The 24,832-nt window shown below is 47.3% G+C and overlaps 2 protein-coding genes across 2 annotated transcripts; both read right to left on the bottom strand.

Annotated features, from left to right (window-relative positions):
• Positions 1-9,001: 9,001 nt before the first annotated feature.
• On the bottom strand, positions 9,002-18,226 carry LOC309815504 (sphingosine-1-phosphate transporter MFSD2B-like; the record flags this gene model as incomplete). The annotated part of the gene is made up of 11 exons (XM_082642382.1): positions 9,002-10,578; positions 11,391-11,561; positions 11,950-12,093; positions 12,454-12,563; positions 12,772-12,852; positions 13,163-13,246; positions 13,676-13,797; positions 13,914-14,004; positions 15,858-15,988; positions 16,078-16,156; positions 18,212-18,226. 11 exons carry the CDS (start codon positions 18,224-18,226, stop codon positions 10,554-10,556), a joined length of 1,053 nt encoding a protein of 350 aa, XP_082498508.1. The 3' UTR covers positions 9,002-10,553.
• Positions 18,227-22,258: 4,032 nt separating this feature from the next.
• Positions 22,259-24,547, bottom strand: LOC309815503 (serine/threonine-protein phosphatase 1 regulatory subunit 10-like; the record flags this gene model as incomplete). Its single annotated transcript, XM_082642381.1, has 3 exons — positions 24,346-24,547; positions 22,548-24,263; positions 22,259-22,480 (listed from the first exon to the last, which is right to left on the bottom strand). Exons 1-3 carry the CDS (start codon positions 24,397-24,399, stop codon positions 22,259-22,261), a joined length of 1,992 nt encoding a protein of 663 aa, XP_082498507.1. The 5' UTR covers positions 24,400-24,547.
• Positions 24,548-24,832: the final 285 nt, after the last annotated feature.

Here is a 24,832-nt window from a genome sequence, read left to right as displayed (position 1 = left end):
CTGGTGGCTGCTGTTTTCCCTTCCCCCCTCTCTCGGGATGCTTTCAAGGGCTTAGATGTTGCTGCGGCTTGTTTCTTTTCTCCTCGTGGCCGGCCCGTCTTTCTCCGAGAAAATTCAAACCCTTCGCTCAGCCTCTTCCCCCGGGCACCCTCTTCCGCCTCCTTCCTGGCCTCCGAACGCGTGCGCTTGACCTAGCGGCCTAGCACCTCCCTTTCCTCTGCTTCCACCACTTCCGCCGTCGAGATCATTTCTCACCAACGGTTGGTAGAATCGGACCGGTGCCTGCGCAGTGAGAGAGGATCGCGGTCAAACTCGACTTCAAAACTGCTTCAAGTACAAACTGTAAGAGTGGGATCTAAGAGTCGTAGTGGCTGGTTCAGCAAACACGCAATTGTGTGGCCGAATTCGATTGTGACGGAGTTGAAACTGGCCCCTCCCTACGGCTCCCCTTTCAGGCTTCCGTCCTGACGCAGATGCGCTGCCGCCTTGTGCACTGCGGGGTCGTCCTTGGCCGAGGTGGCTCCTCTTGTTGTGAAGGAGCTCTATTTTATTCCCGTCTTGCCCCTAGGTTCTTCTGACCATTTTTTGGTCTTTTTTTCTTTCTGTTTTATTTTTAGATTCCATATATGTGTGTTAGCATACGGTATTTGTATTTCTCTTTCTGACTGACTTCACTCTGCAGACCTACTAGAGAATGGACTTGAGGATATGGGGAGGGGAAAGGGTAAGCTGGGACAAAGTGAGAGAGTGGCATGGACATATATACACTACCAGATGTAAAATAGATAGCTAGTGGGAAGCAGCCGCATAGCAGAGGGAGATCAGCTCTGTGCTTTGTGACCACCTAGAGAGGTGGGGTAGGGAGGGTGGGAGGGAGGGAGATGCAAGAGGGAAGAGATATGGGGACATATGTATATGTGTAACTGATTCACTTTGTTATAAAGCAGAAACTAACACACCATTGTAAAGCAATTATACTCTAATAAAGATGTTTAAAAAAAGAATATTGACAATAAAAATCATCTACATTGGAAAAAAAAGAATGAGTTTATATTGATTTGATATTTTGTTACTATTGGAGATTGAGTGAAATGTTTACATTCACTTTTGTTTGTTATTAGACCAAAGCATACATTATTTTTCATCATAAATTTTTTTTTTTTTTTTTTTTTTTTTTTGGCCGCGAGCACTTGCAGGATCTTCGTTTCCCAACCAGTGGTTGAACGTGGGCCCTTGGTAGTAAAAGCACAGAGTCCTAACCACTAGACCGCCAGGGAATTCCCCTCATCATGACTTTTATGAAATCTTTCTTTTGTCAGATTATCCAAATCCAAAATTTACTTTTTATTGCTTTACTTTAAGTGAAAGTGACAGCTTTGAGTTAGGTCAATTGTTCTTGAGACCCCTTTAGTGCTACTTTAGGAGTACATAATAACTTAATGGTAAAGAATCTTAATGCATATGTTGGAATGAATTTATTTAAAATACTGTATTAAGAACTTTACCTTATTTTTCTTTTTACTTTTACAGTAAGGCAAAAGAGAATGAAAGAAGTAGATAATCTTGAAAGTATAAAGGAAGAATGGTGAGTTAATTTATGCATTTTCTTTGTTATTAATGCCTTTGTTACTGTCTTTCTCTCTTTTTACGTTTCACTGACTTAGTTAAGTTTTCATGATGATTATCTGTTAAATACCAAATAGTAATGTACTTTAAAGTTTTTTTTTCCATAGCTGCATTCAATGGATTTTAGTCAAGTTTTAAATCTTTTTGTGATTAATTTTTTTAAGTGTTAAATTTCTCTCTGCCCACATATTATTTCTGTTATTTAAGAGGGAAGTTAAAGTAACTATTTATTACTTCATTAGCCTCTTGTGTTATACCATCTTGAAGTCATAGTGGAAATATAATGGCTTTGGAATCAGGTAAACCTGGGTTTGAATCCCATCTCTGTCTTAACACTACTGCTCTGGCATTTGAGCAACTTAGGTAGATTCTTTGAGCTTCAATATCTCATCTAAAAAGGAGGAGGTGTACATAGTTACCTGAAAGGTTTTTGTAAGAATTAGATAACCAATTTAAAGCACCGAGCATCATATTAGCATATAGCAGGCACCCAATAAATGGTAGATGCAAAGTCTGTCGTTCTTATTAATACAAAATTCTTTATTCTCACTTCTCTGAAGTGGAATATTTATTTTTGTATTATGTTCTGTGTTTTAAATACTTGAAAAGGTAAATATCTTTCATTCATAGTCCATTTAAGGAGACAGGTGTTTACAAGTACTTTGTGAACACTTTCTATACCGAACAAATACTATTTATTATTTTTTCACTAGAGTACTTACTGTTTTATATAAATATCTGATACTAAGTATATAATTGTGAGGTTATGTCAGGAGCCCCTAAGACTGCCTCCAGATGTGATGATTTGCTTAGAGGATTCACAGGATTCAGCCTATAGTCATACTAATGACTAAGCTTTATTGCAATGAAAAGATACTTTGCAAGGGGGTGAAGTCCAGGGGAAACCAGGCATAAGCTTCTAAGAGTCCTTGCCCAGTGCAGCCACCAGGACACACACTTAATTCCTCCAGTAATAAGTTATATAGCACGTGTGAGATGTTGTCTACCAGGGAAGTTCATTGGAAATGAGCCTAGGGTTTATACTGGGGACTAGGCACATTTTAAAATTCCATACTCATGAGAAAAGTAAAAAGGATAGCAACAGTTAGGCCTGCTACGTTAACTCTTTTCTACACAGAAATAAGTTGAATGCCTTGCTTATTTATTTATTTACTTACTTACTTACTTACTTGCTTGCTTATTTATTTTTGCCACACCTTGTGGCTTGCAGAACTTCCCCAACCAGGGATCCAACCCGTGCCCCCTGCAGTGGAAGCACAGAGTCTTAACCACTGGACCACCACAGAAGCCCCAGTTGAATGACTAATTTGTTTTTTTAATTTTCATTTATTAATTTTTGGCTGTGTTGCGTCTTCATTGCTGCGCGTGGGCTTTCTCTAGTTGCGGTGAGCAGGGGCTACTCATTGTGTGTGCGGTGCGCAGGCTTCTCATTGTGGTGGCTTCTCTTGTTGCGGAGCACGGGCTCTACATGTGTGGGCTTCAGTAGTTGTGGCTCACAGGCTCTAGAGTGCAGGCTCAGTAGTTGTGGCGCCCGGGCTTAGTTGCTCCACAGCATATGGGGTCTTCGCAGACCAGGGCTCGAACCCGTGTCTTCTGCATTGGCAGGCAGATTCTTAACCACTGCTCCACCAGGGAAGCCCTGAATGACTGAGTTTAAAGAGTAAAATTAACTTAGGACTTCTAACAGTTTTGTGGAGACGTAATTCGCATACCATATAACTCATCCATTTAACTATGATTATGACTGTTCCTCACACCTTACCACCTTTAGTTTCAAGAGTGCTTTGTGTTACCAAAAAGTACATAGTAACCCCCTTTAAAGCCATTTTGAGAGCTTTACAAAGAACACGGTTTTTTACTCTGGACCAGTGGTTTTCAACCTGGTGCAGTTTTGCCCATCCCACCCCCAGAGGCCATCTGGCATTGTCTAAAGATGTGTTTTATTATTATAACACTGGGGGGTTGGGGGTTGTCCATGCTACTGGCGTCTAGTGGTTAACGGCCACAGATGCTGCTAAACTTCCCACAGTGTACAGGACAGCCTGCCCAACAAAGAATTAACCTTCCCCAAATATCAATGGACTGAAGTTGAGAAAACCCTGCTCTGGACCACAAGTGTTAACGACTTCCCGAGGCCACATATCTCCTGTGTTAATTCAGAAGAGAGTCTCAACTGCAGGCGTGGAGGTAGCATGTCAGTTCTAGATCCTTTAACGAAAACAATTTGTGTAAATTTTTAAGAGAATTAATGGTTAATAGTGCTTATTTTTCTTTTTTGTGTGTGTGTATAGGGTTTGTGAAACAGGATCTGACCACCAACCTCTTAGTGATAATCAACAAACAAATAGTGAATATTTTGTTGACAGCCTTTTTGAGGAAGCTCAGAAGGTTGGTGCCAAATGTTTGTCTCCCACTGAACAAAAGAAACAGGTAAGTGTCCATAAATTTTTTCTTTCCCAGTGCTTCTCAACATATGGCCCTTTAGAGGTCAAAACTGTTTTCATAATAATAGTAAGATACTATTTACTGTTTTCACTGTGTTGAGTTTGCACCGATACTGCAAAAGCAGTGGTCGGCAAAACTGGCACCTTAGGAGGAATTGAGGTAGTGACACTACTCTGTACCAGTAACTACTGTATTCTTTCCTTGAACTTGCAGGGGGAAAAAACACTCGTTTCAATTAAAAATTTCCTTGATGAAGCAGTAAAATTGACACATTTCATTAATCCCCAGCTCTTTAATACACATCTTACAATATTCTATGTGATAAAATATGAAGTGTATGTAAAACATTTCTAGAATATACAGAAGTATCTTAAGGAAAAGTACCATTGCTTGAGATACAAGCTGAACACTCTGCTTTTTCATGGTGTACTGTTTTTACATGAAAGTGATTTACAGACAACTAGTTATTCAGTCTTGGATATTCTGCAGACATTTTCTCAAAATGTATGAAGTAAATCTGACACTTCAAGGGAAACAACTTACAGTATTTATTGCAAATGATAAGATACGATTTTATCAACTTTTTTAAGTGAAAGTAAGAATTTTGATAACCTGCCATCATGCACTTGACAGCTTCCCAAAACTTAAAAGATATTTCTGATAGGATTATTGTCATATTAATAAATATACCTTTAAGTTTAAGATTCCATGTTCAGATTCTCAACTAACTATTTTTTTAATAAATTTATTTTTTATTTATTTATTTTTGGCTGCGTTGGGTCTTCATTTTTGCACGTGAGCTTTCTCTAGTTGCGGCGAGCGGGGGCTTCTCTTCGTTGCAGTGTGCATGCTTCTCACTGCGATGGCTTCTCTTGTTGAGGAGCACAGGCTCTAGGCGCGCAGGCTTCAGTAGTTGTGGCACGTGGGCTCAGTAGCTGTGGCTTGCAGGCTCTAGAGCGTAGGCTCCGTAGTTGTGGCACACGGGCTTAGTTGCTCCACGGCATGTGGGATCTTCCCAGAGCAGGGATTGAACCTGTGTCGCCTACATTGGCAGGCGGATTCTTAGCCACTGTGCCACCAGGGAGGTCCCTCGACTTTTTTTTTTTTTTTTTAATTGAAGTACAGTTGATTTAAAATGTTGTGTTAAGAAATTCCCTGGCCGTCCAGTGGTTAGGACTCTGAGCTTTCCCTGCTGAGGGCACAGGTTCAGTCCCTCGCTGGGGAGCTAAGATTCCACAAGCCACGCGGCATGGCCAAAAAAAGAAAAAAGTTGTGTTAGTTTCAGATGTACAGCAAAGTGATTCAGTTTTTTTATATATATATAATATATATAATATATATAATGTATATAAAAATATATGATATATATAATATACATAAAATATATGTGTTATATATATTTTTCAAATTCTTTTTCATTATAGGTTATTACAAGATAGTGAATATAGGTTCCCCGTGCTATGCAGGAGTCCCTTGTTGTTTATCTATTTTATATGTAGTAGTGTTTATCTGTTAATCCCAAACTCCTAATTTATCCCTCACCCCACCTTTCCCCTTCAGTAGCCATAAGTTTGTTTTCTATATCTATGAGTCTGTTTCTGTTTTGTAAATATATTCACTTGTATCATTTTTTTAGATTCTACTTAAGGGTTATCATGTGATATTTTCAACTAACTTTTTTTTTTGCGGTACGCAGGCCTCTCACTGCTGTGGCCTCTCCCGTTGCGGAGCACAGGCTCCGGACGCACAGGCCCAGCAGCCATGGCTCACGGGCCTAGCCGCTCCGCGGCATGTGGGATCTTCCCAGACTGGGGCACGAACCTGTGTCCCCTGCATCAGCAGGCGGACTCTCAACCACTGCACCACCAGGGAAGCCCTCAACTAACTTTTGAGATACTACCACTTACTACATTTTGAGGTAGTATCTTGGAAAAGCTATTAAAATGCTTTTTGCAACTACATATCTGTTTGAGGCTTGATTTTTGTTTTTTTTAATGTACTTCAATCAAAATGCCATATCACAGCAGACTGAAGGCAGCAGCAATTATGAGAATCTCGCTGGCTTTTCGAAGTCAGACATGAAAGAGATCCCTTTACTCTAATTTGCCTTAAAATTTTTTCTAAATATATTTTTTATTTATTTTATTTGGTTGCACTGTGTCTTAGTTGCGGCAGGCGGGCTCCTTAGCTGTGGCATGCAAACTCTTAGTTGCGACACGCATGTGAGGTCTAGTTCCCTGACCAGGGATCGAATCCGGACCCCCTGCATTGAGAGCTCGAAGAGAGTTCTTTAGTTCTTCAGACTGAAGTCTGAAGGGCTTAGGTTGAAAAATAGCAGCCCAGTTCCTCCATGGCCATGATATCTAATTCCCAGAGGTAATCACTACCCAGAGGTAGTCTTAACTATTTCTTCTTGTATAAAGACTGTATTTCTAAGAATATACTAAAAATGATAGTTCTTGATTTTTTAGTTTTTTCAAATTATGTATTGACTTTTTTAAAATAGAAAATGAGAATTTAGCTCTTATTCTTCCTTCCCCTCATCCCCAAACCACCTCCTCTCATTTGACTAACATAATTATATCATAATTAGGGATTAAATCAATTATCATTGTTTATATCTTTATGACTTTGTAAATACTGTCCAGCATCACTGAGTCATGTAGTGTGTGATGACATTTCTTTTCCTGACTGCCTTTAAAATTTTCACTAGAATTAGTAGTTTTTTCCCTTCCAGTTTGCCTTTATTTTCTTTGTGGCTGTCATTAATTTATCCCTGAACTCTGATAGAAGGCCGTATCTATACCTTGGTATAGATTCTTTTTCATTCATTCAATACAGAAACTTGTATTTTACTCTTCTAGGACATTTTCTCATGTTGCTTCTCGATATTTTGCTCCCCTCTGTTTCCTGTCTCTCTAGAATATTTTTACTTAGATAATGGATCTCTGGGACTGAGTCTCATTATTTCTCCTGTTTTCCACCTCTTTGTTGTTTTGTTCTATTTTAATTGTAATATTTCTTCAACCTTATATTCAATCCTTTTGTTTAATTTCCATTTTAAGTTTCTAAGAGCTCTTTTGCTCCCTGAATATTCCCTCCTACTCCCTTTCAAACATCCTCTCTTATATAAGTGTATTAATTATCGTTTTTGCGTTTTTGTTTTTAAGTTTCTTCTGTTTTCCTCAGTGTCTTTTTTTTTTTTGGCCCATGCAGCTTGTGGGATAGTTCCTTGACCAGGGATTGAACCCCGGGCCCTCAGCAGTGAAAGTACCGGTCCTAACCACTGGACTGCTAGGGAATTCCCCTCCTCAGTATCTTTATGTACTCTTTTCCTATTTGTTTTGTTCTCATTCTTTTCTTTTTTTTTAATTAATTTTTATTGGAGTATAGTTGATTTACAATGTTGTATTAGTTTCTGCTGTACAGCGAAGTGAGTCAGTTACACATATACATATATCCACTCTTTTTTAGATTCTTTTCCTGTATAGGTTATTACAGAGTATTGAGTAGAATTCCCTGTGCTATACTGCAGGTCCTTATTAGTTGTCTGTTTTATATATGTGTTAATTCCAATCTCCCAATTTATCCCTCCCTGCCACTTTCCCCCTTGGTAACCATAAGTTTGTTTCCTACATCTGTGACTCTATTTCTTTTGTGTAAGTAAGTTCATTTGTACAATTTTTTTAGTTCTCTTTCTTTTCTGTGAGTACCATGAGAGCAGAGTCTTGGCAGTTTGGTTATAGGTAAAAAAAAAAAGAGGTAATATAATATAGTGGTTAAGAGTATGGATTCCAACCCCAGCTCCACCCTTACTGACCATGTGATATTGGGCAATTTAATTAATCTTTTGTGTTTCTAATTTCCCATCTATAAAAAGGATAATAATACCCACCTTGTGTGGATTTTAGGAGGATTAAATAAATACATGTAGGGAAAGTACTTTAAACAGTGTTTGGTACATGTAAGTGTACACACAAGTGCTCTCCCAGATAAGTACATAGACAGACAGACAGATAGATAGGCAGGCAGGCTAATAATATATGCTATCATTATTGTGATTGTTTTCCCTAACATCTTAGTGGAGTGTCTGTTACATATTAGGCACTCAATAAACATATGCTGAATGAATAAATGCTAGAGACAAGGGAAGGCCTCTAATAGTCTATTTTCTTAAATGGTTTTTTATAAGTCCTTCTGTGTTCAGCCTGAAGCATCCCTGCATCCTACTGTATTTCTGAACCTTTCTGTATTTCTACAGTGACTTCTTTGATTCAATGAGTGAATAAATAATGTTCTTAGGAGATGATCAACAAGATGTTGAGAGATGAAATATTGATAACAGTAACACTGATAGTTTATATTTGAAGGAATAGCCATTAATTACTCATAGTTTTTTTTCCCCCTTTATTCTTCTTAATATTCAAGTCATTTCAGAGTCATTCTCTAAACTGTTGAGAAGTCTGTTCTGGCCAGAAAGCTTTAGTGTCCTCTTAGACAGGGCACAGAATATTTTTGCAAATGACCTCTCTTAAAGAAGCTTATTAATGAATTATTTGAAAATATTATTCATTATGAACCATATTTTATGTATACATTATAATTTTTGATATTTTACATTTGAAGCTTGCTGTTAAGAATGGTATATTTAAAAAATTTGTAGCTGTGTGCGGTGGTGGATGTTAAGTACACTTCTGTAATCATCTTGCAATAGATATATATATCAAACGATTATGTTGTATACCTAAGACTAATACAAGGTTATATGTCAGTTATATCTCTATTTTAAAGAAAAGATTGATACAGAAAATATACACTGATAGAAGAAAGTTTCAAGGGGCTTTTAGTTTATTAGTACACTTCATTTATTAACATGATGCATCTTGTTTCTTACTGCTTTGCAGGCAGATGTAAGTATAAAATTATGGAAAAATGGATTCACAGTCAATGATGATTTCAGAGGTTATTCTGATGGTGCAAGTCAGCAGTTTCTGAACTCCGTCAAAAAAGGGTAAGCAGTCTTTGTAAATAGAGGGATATTTATTTATTTATTTTAAATTAATTTATTTTTGGCTGTGTTGGGTCATCACTGCTGCCCGCGGGCTTTCTCTAGTTGAGGAGAGTGGGGGCTACTCGTTGTTGCGGTGCGTGGGCTTCTCACTGCGGTAGCTTCTCTTGTTGCGGAGCATGGGCTCAAGGCGCGTGGCCTTCAGTAGTTGTGGCACGCGGGCTCAGTAGTTGTGGCTCGAGGCCTCCAGAGCGCAGGCTGAGTAGTCGTGGCGCAAGGGCTTAGTTGCTCCACGGCATGTGGGATCTTCCCGGACCAGGGCTCGAACCCGTGTCCCCTGCATTGGCAGGCGGATTCTTAACCGCCTTAACTGTGGCTGATGGGCCACAGCCAGTTTCAGTGACATCAGGCACCCTCCCCTTCCCTCCTCGGGACAGGGCTTTCCCAGGAGGTGGGATGAGAAGGCTGGCCACAGGCAAATTTTACAGACTCAATAGAAGATAAACCCTTTAATTTGTTTCTGAAAAAATAAATCTCAGTGGATCTTTCTTCCCCAAAGACATGGCCTCTAGAAAACGGTGGTTCCTGTGCTTTTATAAGATAAACTTTCAGGGGACTTCCCTGGCCGCCCAGTGGTTAAGACTCCGCACTTCCACTGCAGGGGGCACGGGTTCCATCCCCGGTCGGGGAACTAAGATCCCGCATGTGGTGAGGCACAGCCAGAAAAACAAAAAGATAAACTTTCAGAAAAATATTTCCACAAAAGTAACTTTTGTTCATAAAAATGCTGGATCTTCGGTGGCTCAATATCAGTCAGTGTCCGCTTCTAGAAACAGTGTCATCCACTTAGCTGTACAAAGGGAAAGAAACACCTCATGCCCTGCTCAGTGTATCCCCACCACTGGCCCCATTCGCTCCCTCTGGGGTCTTCTGGCCTCGCTGCATCTGTCTCTCTCCTAATTGGACAGCCCAGCATGTCCGTCTGTCCCCACTCTGCCCACTCACGTGCTGTCAGCCTCTCTCAGACATCCAGTGGAACATCAGGGGAAACGAGTTCTGTGTGTCTGTCCTGTCAGGTAGCTTTGCCATCCAAGCAGGTTGGTGGGCCTGGTGCTCCCACAGGAAGTCTGCAGACCAGGCTGGTAGGGGCTTCCTTTTTCCAGGAATAGTTGCTACTGGTATGCTTTCCAGGTCACAGGTTGCCTGGAGCTGGGTAGTCAGGGGCACAGGCCTATCTGAGATGTCCTGCAGTCAACAGGCAAGACATGACAGGTGGGGGTCCTGGAGCCCAGGCCACTCCCTTCAGGAGAGTCACCGAAGACGCCATATCCCAGGGGAAAAGACAGGTCGTGTGTAAACTGGGAAGCAGGGGTGCCGAAGGGCTGAGAAGAAAGGGGGACTTGGAGTCCAGAAGACGCTGCTCCTGCCGCTCCAGCTCACACGAGTCTCAAGTTCAAGCGAGGCTGTAGCTGGTCCTCCTGTCGGAAAGGGAAGAAGCCAAAGGGAAGGAGGACGTGGGTGGGGCCCCGTGGAAGTGTCAGTGGCTGCTCCTTGTCTCTCTAGCAGCTCCTCCCCTTCTCAACCCCGTGAATGAAGCTAAAACCCTGTTCTCCCGAGTCCCACCAAGCAGTTCCCCATCCACCTGTTATTCCCCGAGTGTAGCGCATGAGCTCAGTAAGATGGGCTGGAGTCCCAGGCCGTCCACAGCAAGCAGTGAGGGACCCATGACAAAGCCACTTCCTGCCTATCGTGCGTGGTCCTCTGTATCTACATGGACTCGTGTTTGTAAACGCATGAGCGTCGGCAAAAACGTGGACAAGGCTCGTGAACGTCTGCTGGACCAGACGTGTTGATACTGCAGCGCCTGCTTGGCCTCAGGCTCTGGGCTGAGCTCTTGGGACGCAAACATGAAGAAAACAGACCCAGCTTTCAAGGTCCCCCCAGTCCACTGCGAAAGCCAGACAGTGAGCAGATCACCCTCGGGCAGTGGGATGGGGGGTGGTGGTTCGCAGGGGGAAGAACAAGGTCAGAGAGAGCTGCTCGGTGCAGCCTGCGGCGGGGAGAGCGGGAGACGGCTCCCAGGCTGGAGGGTGGTGCCATCCACCGGGCCCGAGGCACAGCAGGAGCAGCGATTGGGGAAGAAGATAAATTCGGTTTGGGGCCCATTTAGACTGACTGCCATGCTTGTGGGACATCAGGTGGAGGTGACCAAATGAGAGCCGTGCACATCTGCATGCCTCCCGGGCGTTGGCAGCCCTCCTGTGTATACCCGTGTGCGAGAGGTGCCTACCTCCCAAGGGAGCGGGAGCTGTTCCGACGTGGCACCTTTGGAGTGGGGCCGACCAGGAAGATGCACAGACCGATGAGGATCATGCAGGTGGGCATGGCACCGATGAGGACTTCGAGGGTCACCACTACCTGTTCCGCCTGCTTGCAGGCTCCTGGCTCATACCCCGCAAAGCTGGGGAAACACCATCCCATGCATCCAGCTCAGAGCCTGGCTTCCTGACGGAGGGGTCCCAAATGCCCAACCACCACGCTATCCTGAAACTTGGATAGTTTCCTGGCCACATCAGCCCAACTATGGGGGACGGAGTGTGAGGGAACAAACAGACCAGGGAGGAGTTCAGAGAAAGCTGAGAATGTGGGAAGCAGAGGCTTCAGAGGGGGTACAGCCACCAAGAAGGGCCCCTCCCAGTCATGTGCACAGAGAAAGCTAGGGTGGAGGTTCCCACACACCCTCCGGACCCACGGGTGACCCCTGGCTGGCTAAGGTGGGGGACTCTGCCCTCTGCTTCCCACGCCGCTAGTCTTTTGTGCCTCTGGTACAGCCCAGCTCTGTGACTCACTCCAGGCTGAGAGTGGAGATGCCCAGGGCGCCTGCACCTGAAAGCTTGGTGAAGAAGACATAGGATGAATAGAAGATGGTCTCCAGCCCTGGGCCGTGCTGGTGCTGCAGCTGGAATTCATCCACCACATCTGGAAGCATGGACCTGGGGGAGGGGGCTGCAGAATTATCCCTTTTATCCTCCCCACAGCCACCAGCCCAGGAGCTCTCTGGGGACAGAGAGTGAGTCAGATTCACCCCTGGGTCCCCGCTGCCCAGGACCGGCCCACAGAGTCAGGCAATATTTCCCCAACACACAGCTGTCCACCATTCCTGCCGCCTGGCGCTCTTTCGGGAGGGCTCCACAGATGGCGCTGGCAGCCTCCATCTCCCGCAAGGCGGGGAGGGCCCCTCCCCAGCGCAGCCTGTGCACAAGGCCTGGGACAGCAGGTTGATGTGAAGGAGGAGGGATACCCAGTAGGAAGGACGTGAGGCTCCCACTCCCATTTCCCTTCACCCAGCCTACCAGGGTAGCAGCAAGGACACGGCAATGCTCACGCCAGATACAAAGGTCACGACGTATGCCACGGGTGCTGTGGGCACAGCAGCCAGCAGGATTGCAAATGGCACCATCCCCTAGGGAGACAGACACACTAGCTGCTCCCTCCACCTGCATCACCCCCCCTCAACGGCTCTTTGATGCACCCACTCACCGCTCTACTGATGACCCCCTGCGCCTGGTCCCCTGCTAGGCACTGAGCACTGCCGGTCCCCAGGAGGCTCAGGCTCCCAGGTCACTGCCCCCCCCCATATCCCTCCAGGCCTTGCTTCCTGCCTCACTCACAAAGATCCCGAAGGCCGACATCCTCTTCCCAAATCGCTGCAGAACCCACTCCCACATCGGGGTGCTCAGCACTGCCGAGACCTGTGAGCGGACAGAATCATCACAGCCCAGGACACGCCCCCTGCGCCTGTGCCTGTGCCAGGCCCTCAAAGCCCTGACATTTAGGAGGGACGCTCGACGTTGACCTTGCACCCTGGCTGGAAACAGTGGCTGTGAACTTTATGACCCTGGCCCCAATTCCACCCTCGGCTGAAATGCAGGTGACCAAGACCACAGCAGAGTCCAGAACACTGACCACCGGAAGTCCGGCCACGTGTGTCACGGCAAGGGTCACACATCCCCAACTCAGGCCCCCGAGCGCCCTTGCCTCTACCGCCCCAGGTCCCCTCACCAGGATGGTTATCACCAGGCTCTGCACATGGTCATGTAGCCGGGAGGCGTGTGCACAGAACAGGACCAGGTAGCCCTGCTCCACCTGAGGAGGTCGCCAGGAAGTGGGCGTGTATGGGAAATGGCAGAAACGTGGAAGTCAAGGGCAAGGCTAGGGTCTCAAGTCTGGCCTCCCCTTTGGGACCTCAAGCGTCCGGTTCCTACCGCCATCACGCAGTCCCCTCCCCAACGAAGGACGCTTATCCCTGACACAGGTATAAATGCCATTCCTAGTCCCCCTCCCCGGCACAGCTGAGAACCACCCGAGACAGCGTCAGCTTCCTGGTGTCTGGGCCCTGACCCTCCCCAGCCCCACAAGCTCTAGGCAGGTTTCTCTCCTCCCAGCACCAGCCTCGCCAGGCGCTTGCCAGCCACTGGTTTCTCTCTGGTGCCGTGGGGACGAGAGACACCTGAACCTACGCAGGGCCAGTATGGCCAGAGCCAAGCCAGTGGGGATCAGCCTGGCCAGAGGTACCTGAACGGCTGCCGAGATGAACAGGAAGGAGATGACCAGCTTCAGGTAGGGCGGGTGCCGGACTGTGAGCCGCAGCCCAGCCAGGAAGCTCAGGCCCTGGCCGGAGGCTCGGGCAGAGGCATCTGCAACACAGGAAGGGGACATCTTGGCTTGGTGGAGTTCAAAACCCAAACCCACGCCCAAGAGGAGCCCGGCCGCAGCTTCTGCTTCCCACACCCTGCCTGCACCCCGCACCTACCCAGTCGCTCCTTCACCCCCAGGCAGAGCAAACTACTGCACACGGGGTACGTCACAGCAACCACAGTGGCTGCAATGGAGTAGAGACGAGTCTGTGGGACAGGACAGGACCTCAGTGGGGGTGATGTCTCCAACCCACGGAGGTGGGGATACCCAGGGGCCGGGCAGGAGTACCTCCCAGTGGGAGCAGAGGGACCCTCAGCCCAAGCCCAAGGATGCGGGGTGCCCCTCCTCCCAACCAGCCCAGCAGGAGAGGGAGATCTAAGGGCCCAGAGTGGTCCTTCTTCTGACCCTCTGCCTCCTGCAGGCATCCATGCCACTGTGGGTCTAAGCCCCCTTCGCCTCTCTCTCTCTCTTTTTTTAAGCAAACGTTCATTGGGGCTGACTTCTGCGTGCTAGACCCTGTGGTTACGGTGATGAATAAGTGATCCTGTGCATCCACAATAAGGGGCTTGGAGTGGGTGGGGAGACAGATCCAGGAGCAGACAGTGTGATGCATGATGACGCAGATAAATGTCAAAACCAGAACGGTGCTACCTAGCATGCAGAGGAAGACACATATGTAATAAAATACATTCAAGGCATGCATGGGAGTAACAGCCACCCAATTCAGGACAGGGGTTGCCTTTGGTGGGTGAGGAAAGAGGGAGATGGGCAGGGCTTCACCAGTGTGGAACCAGCACAGTTGCACAGGGTCCCACATTCAGAAGGCACTGCACTTGGGAGTTAATGCTCTGCTGTCTTGAAATTCGTGATGATTTTATCTATGAATTTGTGTTTCGTAAGTGAAGTCGATGGAACAACAGAGCTGGAACTACCAAGAGGCACCTGAATGCTTCTCGCCTTGGCTCACACGAGGCTCCGCCTCCCGGGAGGGGTTCTCAGCCTCCTGCTCCCTACTTCTTGGCATCCCAGGCCCTGCCCAGCTCCTGCTCTCCAACCCAAGGCCACTGCCACCCTCTGTTCCACCCTCACCCAGACAGTGACCCAGTAGCTTTGGGGAGGGCACTTGTAGAGGCCTCAGTGGGGCCTAGGCATGGAAGAGGGGAGGGTGAATCTGCAGGTCGCAATCCCTCTGATCCCAGGCTCATAGCACCATGATGGGGTTTGAGGGCAGCTGGGCAGAGTCTCTCCCCGACCCTGACTCAGGCAATCCCTAGACTGGGGCCGTGGGCCACGGGAAGGGGAGACTGACTTCCCCGCTCTCTCTGGGGCTCTACAGCTCCACTTTGCACTGTGCTCAGGCACATTCTGTAGCTGGGCTACAGGTGGGTCTGGGGATGGGGGGTACACAAGGACTTCATTGTAATGTTTTCTTACGGGTGGTGAACCATGGGTGTTGGTGGTATTATTCTCATACCATTAATTCCCAAATGTCGGTGGAGGTGAGTGATGTCATTTGCTTAAGGAGAAAGGGCTGGGGGGTGGATAGAAGATGAACTTGATGGATAAATAGAGGCACGTCCCCTAATTGCTGAAAAGGGACCTGCTTTGAGGAGACACGAAGGGGTACTAGCCCTTTCACACCGGGGGTGGGGTTGGCGTTGGCAGTCACCCGTTCAGGGATGGGTAGGACTGGTCATAGGTCAGGTTTTGCCCAGGGCTCTGCCAGGACACCAAACCGTTCTGCTGTCTCTCTCCCCTGTCCCTGCCTGTGGCCCTTCCCCACCGCATCCCTTCTCTGGGGTCCGCCTCCTCCCCTCCAGATGGCCTGCTGATCTGTTGTCTGACTCCATGTTTAGAAGGCACCCAGCAGAAGCAGAGTTAGCAGGGAGGACGGAGGGCCTGGGCTCAGCTACAGGAGCAGGGAAGGAACGAGAGGGCATAGTGTGCAGAGCTGAGCCCCCAAACCACCATGAAGAGACCTGGGGGAGAAACGGCCCTGGAAGAAACAAGTGACCCCGAAGCGGGGGTCCCAGTGGGTCTGGGTAGCCTGGGCACTCACCGCGTTGGGGGAGATGGACACTTGTCCTGGGAGCGCAGTCTGCTTGCACCTGTGGGACCCGTGGGCACCAGACACGATGAGTCCATGGACAGTGGCTCCCATCAGCGTCCCTGCCATCTCCAAGGTCATCCCTGGGACACAGCGTGGAGCAAGGTGACAGCTCGTGGGGCCAGGGGCAGAGCCATCCCACCCCACGCACCCCACGCCTGCCTGCACTCACGGTACACGGTGGCCGAGTCCCGCTCCCTGGGGCTGGGGGTCAAGAGCATGGTCAGTGCCGTGTAGGGCACCTGGAAGAACTGAGGCACCGGGCAGAGCTTAGGATGGCGCCTGCCACCAGACTGCCAACCCAGGCCAGCAGCTTATTGCTTATTGCTTATTGCTTTTTGGCCTTTTCAGTGGACAGAGCCACTATGTATTTTCTTAAGAGAAATGATAACGTTCGTAATGATGTTTCCGATTTAAAATATAGGATGACAGGATTTTTGCTTGGCTTCTTTGATTTTTATATTTCTATCTCTGTACTCTTACTCTGAAAAAAAATCTTGGTTTTCAGGGACAGATCATAATTACTTCTTTGCTTTATCTCCGGGTCTCTCAACTTCAACACTATTAACATTTTGGGCAATACTTTCTTGTGGGGGCTGTCTTGTGCCTTGTAGGATTTTCAGCAGCATCCCTAACCTCATCTACTAGATACCAGTAGCACCCTCCACCCCCGTTGTTGTGACAGCCCAAAAATGCCTCCGGCCATTGCCACATATCTTCTTAGGGGCACTGTTGCCTCCTGGTTGAGACCCACTGCTTTATCTTTATACCATACTTTTCATATAAACAATACTAATATATTATTGCTAATAATATGACTACTAGAAACTTCATTTCTCCTCTTTGGGTTCATCCCACTAGGATATATGGTAAAATTACCATGTTTTAAATTTACTTGAAATAATTCCTCTCTGTCAGTTCAGTTAATTCGTTTCAGTTTTACTTTCAGTTTTTAGGGATTGCTTTTTTAAAATTTACCTTTGTTTTATATGTGCATAAAATATTTACATGGGTCCAAAGTTGATCTAAAAATCAAGATACATTCAGAGAAATCCAGCTTCTGCCCTTACTCCCTTCACCCAGTGCACTCTCTCCCACTTTATAAGTAACCTTATTATTTATTTTTTGGTTTACTTTTTCATTTTTCCCTAATGTAAACAAATATACGTATATTCATGTTCACCTCTTTCTTAGATAAACAGTACCATATCATACATATTTTTCTCCATTTTGCTTTTTTCACTTAACAGTACATCCCACTGTGTGGATTTACCATAGTTTATTCAAGAAGTCCCTATTAATGGACAAGTTGAGGTTTTTTACAGGCTTTGCTGTTAAAATCAACGCTGTAAATAATACTACAGCGAATAGTCTAGTGTATTCACCTTTTTATATTTTTGGTAAAGTATCATTGGGATGGATTTTTAGATAATGGGATTTCTAGATATACGTGTCAAAGAAAAAACAGAGCTGGACAGTAGTCAAAGCAGAAACTATTGTGATAGGGGGAAAGAGACCTCAGTGTGGAACTGGACTCGATTCTGAATATAACACGGACAGGGGCTTCCCTGGTGGTGCAGTGGTTAAGAATCCGCCTGTCAGTGCAGAGGACACGGGTTCGAGCCCGGGTCCGGGAAGATCCCACATGCCACGGAGCAGCTAAGCCCGTGCGCCACAACTACTGAGCCTGCGTTCTAGAGCCTGCAATCCACAACTACTGAAGCCCACGTGCCACAACTACTGAAGCCTGTGCGCCTAGAGCCTGTGCTCCACAAGAAGAGAAACCACCACAATGAGAAGCCCGCGCACCGCAACGAAGAGTAGCCCCCGCTCGCCGCAACTAGAGAAAGCCCACGCACAGCAATGAAGACCCAATGCAGCCAAAAAATAAATAAATAAATAAAATAATTTTTTTAAAAGATGGACAACTGGGGATTTATAGTCAAAGAGCAAGGTATGGGTCAGTGGATGGAAAATTACTGAGAGATACCTCAAAGGTAAGGTGGGATTCTTGCTAAACTGAACTACAAGATTCTTGCTGAAGGCAGGCCAGGGTGATCAGTATCGTGGCGGGGTTGTGGGGGGAGTGCAGAGTGAGGAATTTGATCAGGTATCAAGGGTGGAGGGATTCTGGGTAAGGCTGCTTAACAGGATTCTTGCTAAAATTGGGCTCTACAGGAACAGAAATGGAAGCCCAAGGTCATGCCTCCTTGAGAAGGTGCCTCAGAGGAGCCTAACTACAGTTTGGTCAAGGAGAGATTCTTTGTCATATGCATAGGTGACTAGGTAATGCCACATCCCCTTACCCGGATATGTGCCATTTTGCATTCCCACCAAAAATGGTTGAGGCTGTTTCCCCACACTCTCAGCAACAAAATGTGTTGCAAGACTTGTAAGTTTTTGCCAGTCTGATCGGTGAGAAATGGTATCATGATATAGTTTCAATTGCATTTATTTCATTATAAGTGAGACTGACATCTTTTCACATATTTTAGGGCCATTTGCTTCTCTCTTTCTGAGACGCCTCTGTTCATGTTTGTTGCCTTTTGATTGTTGGCCTTTTTCTTCTCTGTATCAGTTCTTTATATATTAACCTTTTAGTTGTAATGCCAGTTCCCTTTGTTTATTTGTTTGTTTTTGTTTGTCATCTGTGTTTTTACTTTGTAGAAATTAAAAAAAATTTTTTTATTCTTACATAGTTAAATGTATCAGTCTTTTCCCTTATTGCTTCTGGATTTGAGTTATAGGAAAGTTGTCTTCTCTTCCAGGTTATAAGGGAACTTTACCATGTTCTCTTTAATAATTAAAACGTTTGCCTTTTTTAAGGTTTTTTTTATTGTGGTAAAATACCTACATATATAACATAAAATTTGCCATCTTAACCAATTTTAAGTGTACAATTCAGCAGCATTAATAATATTCACAGTGGTGTGTAACCATTACCACTGTCCATTTCCAAGACTTCTTCATGGTCCCTAACAGAAACTCTGTGCCCGTTATGCAGTAATTCTACATTCCTCTCTTCTCCCAGTCCCTTAATGTATCAAAACTTCATTCCTTTCTTTCTTTTTTTTTTTTTTTTTTTTTGTGGTACGCGGGCCTCTCACTGTTGTGGCTTCTCCCGGACCGGGGCACGACCCCGTGTCCCCTGCATTGGCAGGCGGACTCTCAACCACTGTGCCACCAGGGAAGCCCTCATTCCTTTTTACGGCTAATTAATATTCCGTTGTACGTATATACCACATTTTGTTCAGACATTCATCTGTTGATGGACATCTGGATTATTTCCACCTCTTGGCTATTGTGAGTAATGCCTCAACCACCAAATCCTTTTCTACAGCAGCTGTACTGTTTTACATTTCCACCAGCAATATTCTGGTGTTCTAATTTCTCCATATCCCTGTCAACACTTATTATTTTTGTTTTTTTTTAAATAATAGCTATTCTGATGTGTATAAAGTGGTATCTCATTGGGACTAGTGATGTTGAGCATCTTTTTCATGTGCTTATTGTCTACTCATATTTCTTCTTTGGAGAAATGTCTGTTCACATCCTTTGCCCAGTTTTGAATTGGTTTGTTTTCCCTGCTGTTTTTGAGTTGTATTTTTCTTGATTCATCATTTGCTTGATAGCTGTAAACCTTTGACTACTTTCCAGAGTTCTAACTTGGTTCTAATGGTTTCTGCTTGTTCTTCAATGTTTCTGTGGGGACAGGAGCTTGGAGCTGCCTATTCTTTCATTTTGCTGACATCACCCTCAGGTTCAATTTTTAAATTTTAGATCTTGGATATATCTGGAATTTATCTTGGTAGTGGTGATTCCATATGACTGTTGAATTTATTTAAAAGTCCATCTTTTCCTGATTTTTTAAGATCTAATAGTATGGACTCCTCATGGGTTTTTGTTGTATTCAATGAGCTATAATCCATTAGTATCATTATTTACTTTGATGTTCCATTTCCCAGACTTGTCCAGTGGGAACCCCTTCAGGTGGCTTCAGTGTCCTTTTGATATGTCTTCATCATTCACTGAACACCATCTTACCTTCTGGTGCAAGATATTTCGGGCTCATTTGTTCTTTCTCTGTCCAACCCTGGAATCAGTCGTTTCTCTAAGGAGCCATGATTCCTTTTCTTGGAAAATTTTAGTTAGAAGCCAAGATGTAGGCTTTTGGTATGCTTATTGCTTCTAGTCTGTCATTGCTTCCAGGACCTCTCAAAGGGCAGATGGGGGCTTCCCTGGTGGCGCAGTGGTTGAGAGTCCACGTGCCGATGCAGGGGACACGGGTTCGCGCCCAGGTCCGGGAAGATCCCACATGCCGTGGAGCGGCTGGGCCCATGAGCCATGGCCGCTGAGCCTGCGCGTCCGGAGCCTGTGCTCCGTAACGGGAGAGGCCACAACAGTGAGAGGCCCACGTACCGCAAAAAAAAAAAAAAAAAAGGGCAGATGGCTTGGGCTCTTATAAACATCGATTTGTTTCCTTATTTCTTGTATTATTTTTGTTGTAAGGGCAAAAGAGTATTGCAGAAAGTTTGGGAAAGAGAGAAAATAATCCACAATTTTTTATCCGCCCCCCCCCGAACAATAACTATGTTCACTCTTGCTTCTCTCCATTTTTTAAAAAACTGATTAATTTATTTTTGGCTGCGTTGGGTCTTTGTTGCTGTGCGTGGGCTTTTTCTAGTTGCAGCGAGTGAGGACTACTCTTAGTTGTGGTGCGTGGGCTTCTCATTGAGGTGGCTCCTCTTGTTTTTTTTAAATACTTCTCTTTCCACTGTTTCTTATTAATGTACAAAATATACAAAACCAAAAGAAAAAAGAAAATACTCATCCTCAAATCCATTGTGGCTCTAACCCAAGACCCTGCACAAAACCCAACCAATCCACTGTTTTCATAGAAAACAACCGATGCTGAGACAGGTGAAGGAGAGGGCTGGGAGAGCGCAGGTCATCTTATCGAATCCACCCAGGAAGGCACCTGGTGGGGATTCAGAGGTGGCTGACAGGTCAAGGGAGCTGGAGGCCTCACACCCACAAGGTTCCAGATGGGGGCCAGGAGCGCGCTAACTCCCAGAGGCAGTGCATGTAGTGTGACTGGCATGCCCAGCACACCGGGCTTCAGTTGAAAAGCTGGTCTCACTGAAGTGTTTTAATTTCCAGAATGAGCTGCAGGCAAGGGTGGACCACCACCAGTGGCTAAACCAGTGGCTATGCCAGCTAAAACTTTTCACCGGATGCCGATGTGAATTTGCCATCATTGAACCTAGCATACCCATGATGCAAACCTGGGTGTTCACGGAAGATTGCAACGTCTTACTTGAGAAAGGACTCAATGTAAAGCCTGTGTCAGGGGAGGAGTGGGGATGATGTATTCCAGAACTCAAATCCAGCCTGATTGAGTCCTGTCAGTGCAGTGGGATACACAATACCCCTTTTACCATCTCCCCACCCCATGAGGAAGCATGAATTTGGCGGGGATGATTTCATAAGTGCAGCTGATCCCGTGTCAGAGTTCTGTGTGCATGTGGAGGACCCACAAGAGGAGAGTAGAGGTGTTCTCCAGGATAACCAGCTTCATTTAGGTTCTCAGGCATAAAGGGTAATACCGGAGAGGCGCTTGGCATAAAGGGCAAATCTCCTCAAAAAGTGAAGCCAACCGGGTCTCCTCTTCAGCAGTCCAGGGTACAGAATGTGTCCAGTCTCTCTCCTCCCCATACTGGAGGAAAATATGTACATCAATGCACACCAGTGATCAGAAAACCTCCAGGAACCCAGGCAGGTGGGCACTGAGGGGGCCGGCTCCTCATCAGCTGGGGAAAGGGGAAAATGGGCCTCACAGAAGCCATAAAAGGGTGGAAGGAGCAAGGCTGCAGTTCACAGGAGTGTGGGCAGGGCGGGCAGGTGGTCCCTAGCGCAGGGGGGGCCCATGGACACCCGGGTGGTAGAAGGCACAGTTGTTCTCATAGCGGCAGTTACCCTCTTCATGAAATGTCGACAAACAGGGCGATTTGACATGTCTCCTCCATGGCTGTGGCCTCCATCATGCCCTCGGTGGCCCCCTCCGCCATGCCCAGCGCCATCATGGCCACGGTGCTCATGAGGGGGTGGCCCTCGGTGGTCGTGGCCTCGGTGACCAGGGCCATCATGAGGCCAGTGGCCATGGGGCCCCCCATGTCCAGGGCCTTCATGGGGCCAATGTCCACCACCAGCACCCATTCCTCCACCAGGGCCTTCATGAGGACGATGGCCACTGCCACCACCCATGCCACCGCCACCAGGGCCTTCGTGGGGGCGATGCCCACCGCCCATGCCACTGCCAGGGCCTTCATGGGGACGATGTCCACTGCCACTGCTCATGCCGCCACCAGGGCCTTCATGGGGACGATGCCCACCACCTCCGACCATGCCCCCACCAGGGCCCCCTCGTCCATTTGGAGGTCCTCCTCCAGAGCGACCTCCTCTGGCCCCTCGGAATGGAGGAGGAGGTGGTCCACTCCCGCCTCGGCCACCACGGCCTCTATGGTATGGCACCGGACCTCGTCCCCCACGCATTGGGCCACCCCACATGGGGTCACCTGGGCCATCCCAGAAGGGATCACCCCCCCAGGGAGGGGGTGGGGGACCCAGGAGATGTGGACCCACTGGCCCACCAGGACCCCCAGGGCCCCCATGGGGACCTGGCATAGGTCCGCCAGGCCCAGGGGGGAAGTGCTGCATGCCCTTGGGGCCCCCAGGGCCTCCCGGTGGGAAACCATTGGCTATGGGACCAGGACCTAAGAGTCCATGAGGCACCGGCATCTCCTTGATCTTGTCTGAATAGTCTGGTTGCTTCAGCAGTTCCTCTGAGGGATGACTGTTAGGGCTACCCATGATGAAGGTGAGGATCTCCTGCACATTGATGCCTCCTCCTCCAGGACCCTGGGGGCTCTTCCCGGCACCCATGCTTCTCATAAGATTGGCCAGAACAGGAGGCAACTTGGAACCGCCCGCCCCATCGGGTGAGCCGCCGGTTCCCCCAGGCTCCAGGGTCTCAACATATGGGGTCTCATCCATGGAACATTCCTCATCTAGGGGGATGAGTTTGGGGGGGATAGGCTCATAGGGCTCAGGATCAGGCTCGTGAGGACTTTCCTTGCTCAGGAAGAGCTCCTGAAGGATCCCCTTCTCCCGCTCAGCCTGGATGTACCGCTCCTGGCTGTTGCTTCCAGGGGTGACAAGAGGCGAGGGCAGCACCAGGGGCCGGGGGCACACCCAGGGCACCTTCTCCTCCATGTTGTCGTGGCTCAGACGCCGGGCCGTCTCAAACTCGCGTCGGTCTGACAGTATCTCTCGCTTAGCTGCCTCGCCAAAGTCCTTGATCTTATTCACATTCACTCGTTCAGTTGCATCCAGTTCAAAATAGAAATGCTCGCCCAGTTTGCCCTCCTCAGGCCAGGTCACAGCTTTCCTCTTCCTGCCTTTCCGGGTCAGCTGGCTAGGATATCCGGGACTCTCCACTGGCTTTGCATCCAGAGCTCCTGGCTCCAAAGAGGCAGTATCCATGAGCTCTGGGACTTCAACAGGGGGAACTGGGGTCCCTGGACGTTCTGTGTCCATAGCCTCAGAAGGAGGTGCTGGCTCTGGGGAAGAAGGTTTGGCTGTGCTCGGTTCTGTGCTCGTTTTCCCTTCAAATGGGCTTGGCTTGGCAGCTGAGGCTGACAGCACCTCCTTCTTCTTCTTAATTTTGATGCCTGGAACAGGGGCTGAACTGAGCGCATACAGAAAGCCCAGGCCCTCCACAGGCTGTGGCGGGATGATCTTCACTTTGATCTCTTTGGTGGCATTGGGTGTTGTGTTGAGTGGCTTGTATTTCTTCTCTGCACGGGGCACAGCAACTCCTGCGGCAGCTGTGGAACTCTGACGCTTGAGGGGGATGGGTTTAAGGTTGTACTTGTCAGAAACCACCACTGCACTGGCATTCTTCTTCACAGGCCCCAAAGACGGGGTCTCCAGCTCTAGTCCGGTAGAGCGGAACTTGGCGTGACTGGGCGCCGTGGTTCGGAGGGACTTGGGCTTCTCCCTCTTCTTCTCCGGGGCCTCCTCGGCCCGAGTCTCAGCCTTCACCTCAGTCAACGGTCGCTCACGAGGGGTGGTTCGACTCTTTCCCTCTTCTTTCCGTTTCTTCTTAGCTTTCTCAGCAGGCCGGGTACTGCTCTGGGAGCGGATCACTGCCATCCAGTCGCTGACAAGGACTGAGGCCAGTTTCCGGAGCTCTTCATTCTCACTTGACTTGCTCAGCTGCTTCACCAGTTTGGCTGTGTTGTTCTGCTTGAGATGGTCAACAGTGAGTGGTAGGTGCTGCAGGGTCAGGAGAATTTGCTGCAGGAGGGGAATGTTGTTGGTTGTCTTTGAATATGTCAGCCAATTGTTAAGAAGCTTGTAACCACCACCATCAATAAACTTGACCAATATTTCTGGTGAACGGGTCTGCAGGAGAATGTTCAAGTAAGTGCATCGGCTCACCATCTTTCGTGCTGCCTTCATCAGACTGAAGATCTTCGAAATCCCATCCACACTCTTGACTTCCCCATCTCGGTTAAGGAAGCTATCCAGGCCCTTGAGAAGCTCTTTGGGGTCTATGGGACCCGAACCCATGATCGAGGTTTTTACCCACCTCGGGCTCACGGGGCGAGGGGGTTAAAATTTTGGAGAAAAAAAATAAAACAACCAACGAGGACCCAAAACTCAATTATTTGGGGGGCCTCATTGGATCAAAAAGTCTCCTTAAAAAAAATAAAGGCCAACTCAGTATTCATTCCCCCCCCCACCCAACTCCATGTAGGGAGGGGGGGGTCTTAGAAAAAAAGTTCTGAGTGGATTAAAAAAAGGAAACGCTGGATGAGTGAATTTGGGTGGGTTTGGGAAGGGAGGGTGGTTGATTATTCTTG

This window comes from Mesoplodon mirus (genome assembly GCF_964341445.2).
Source record: "Mesoplodon mirus genome assembly, chromosome: 14".
In the NCBI taxonomy this organism is placed as follows: domain Eukaryota; kingdom Metazoa; phylum Chordata; class Mammalia; order Artiodactyla; family Ziphiidae; genus Mesoplodon; species Mesoplodon mirus.
The sequence above is the reverse complement of the archived record's forward strand: the minus strand, read 5'-3'. Positions and strand labels throughout refer to the sequence as shown.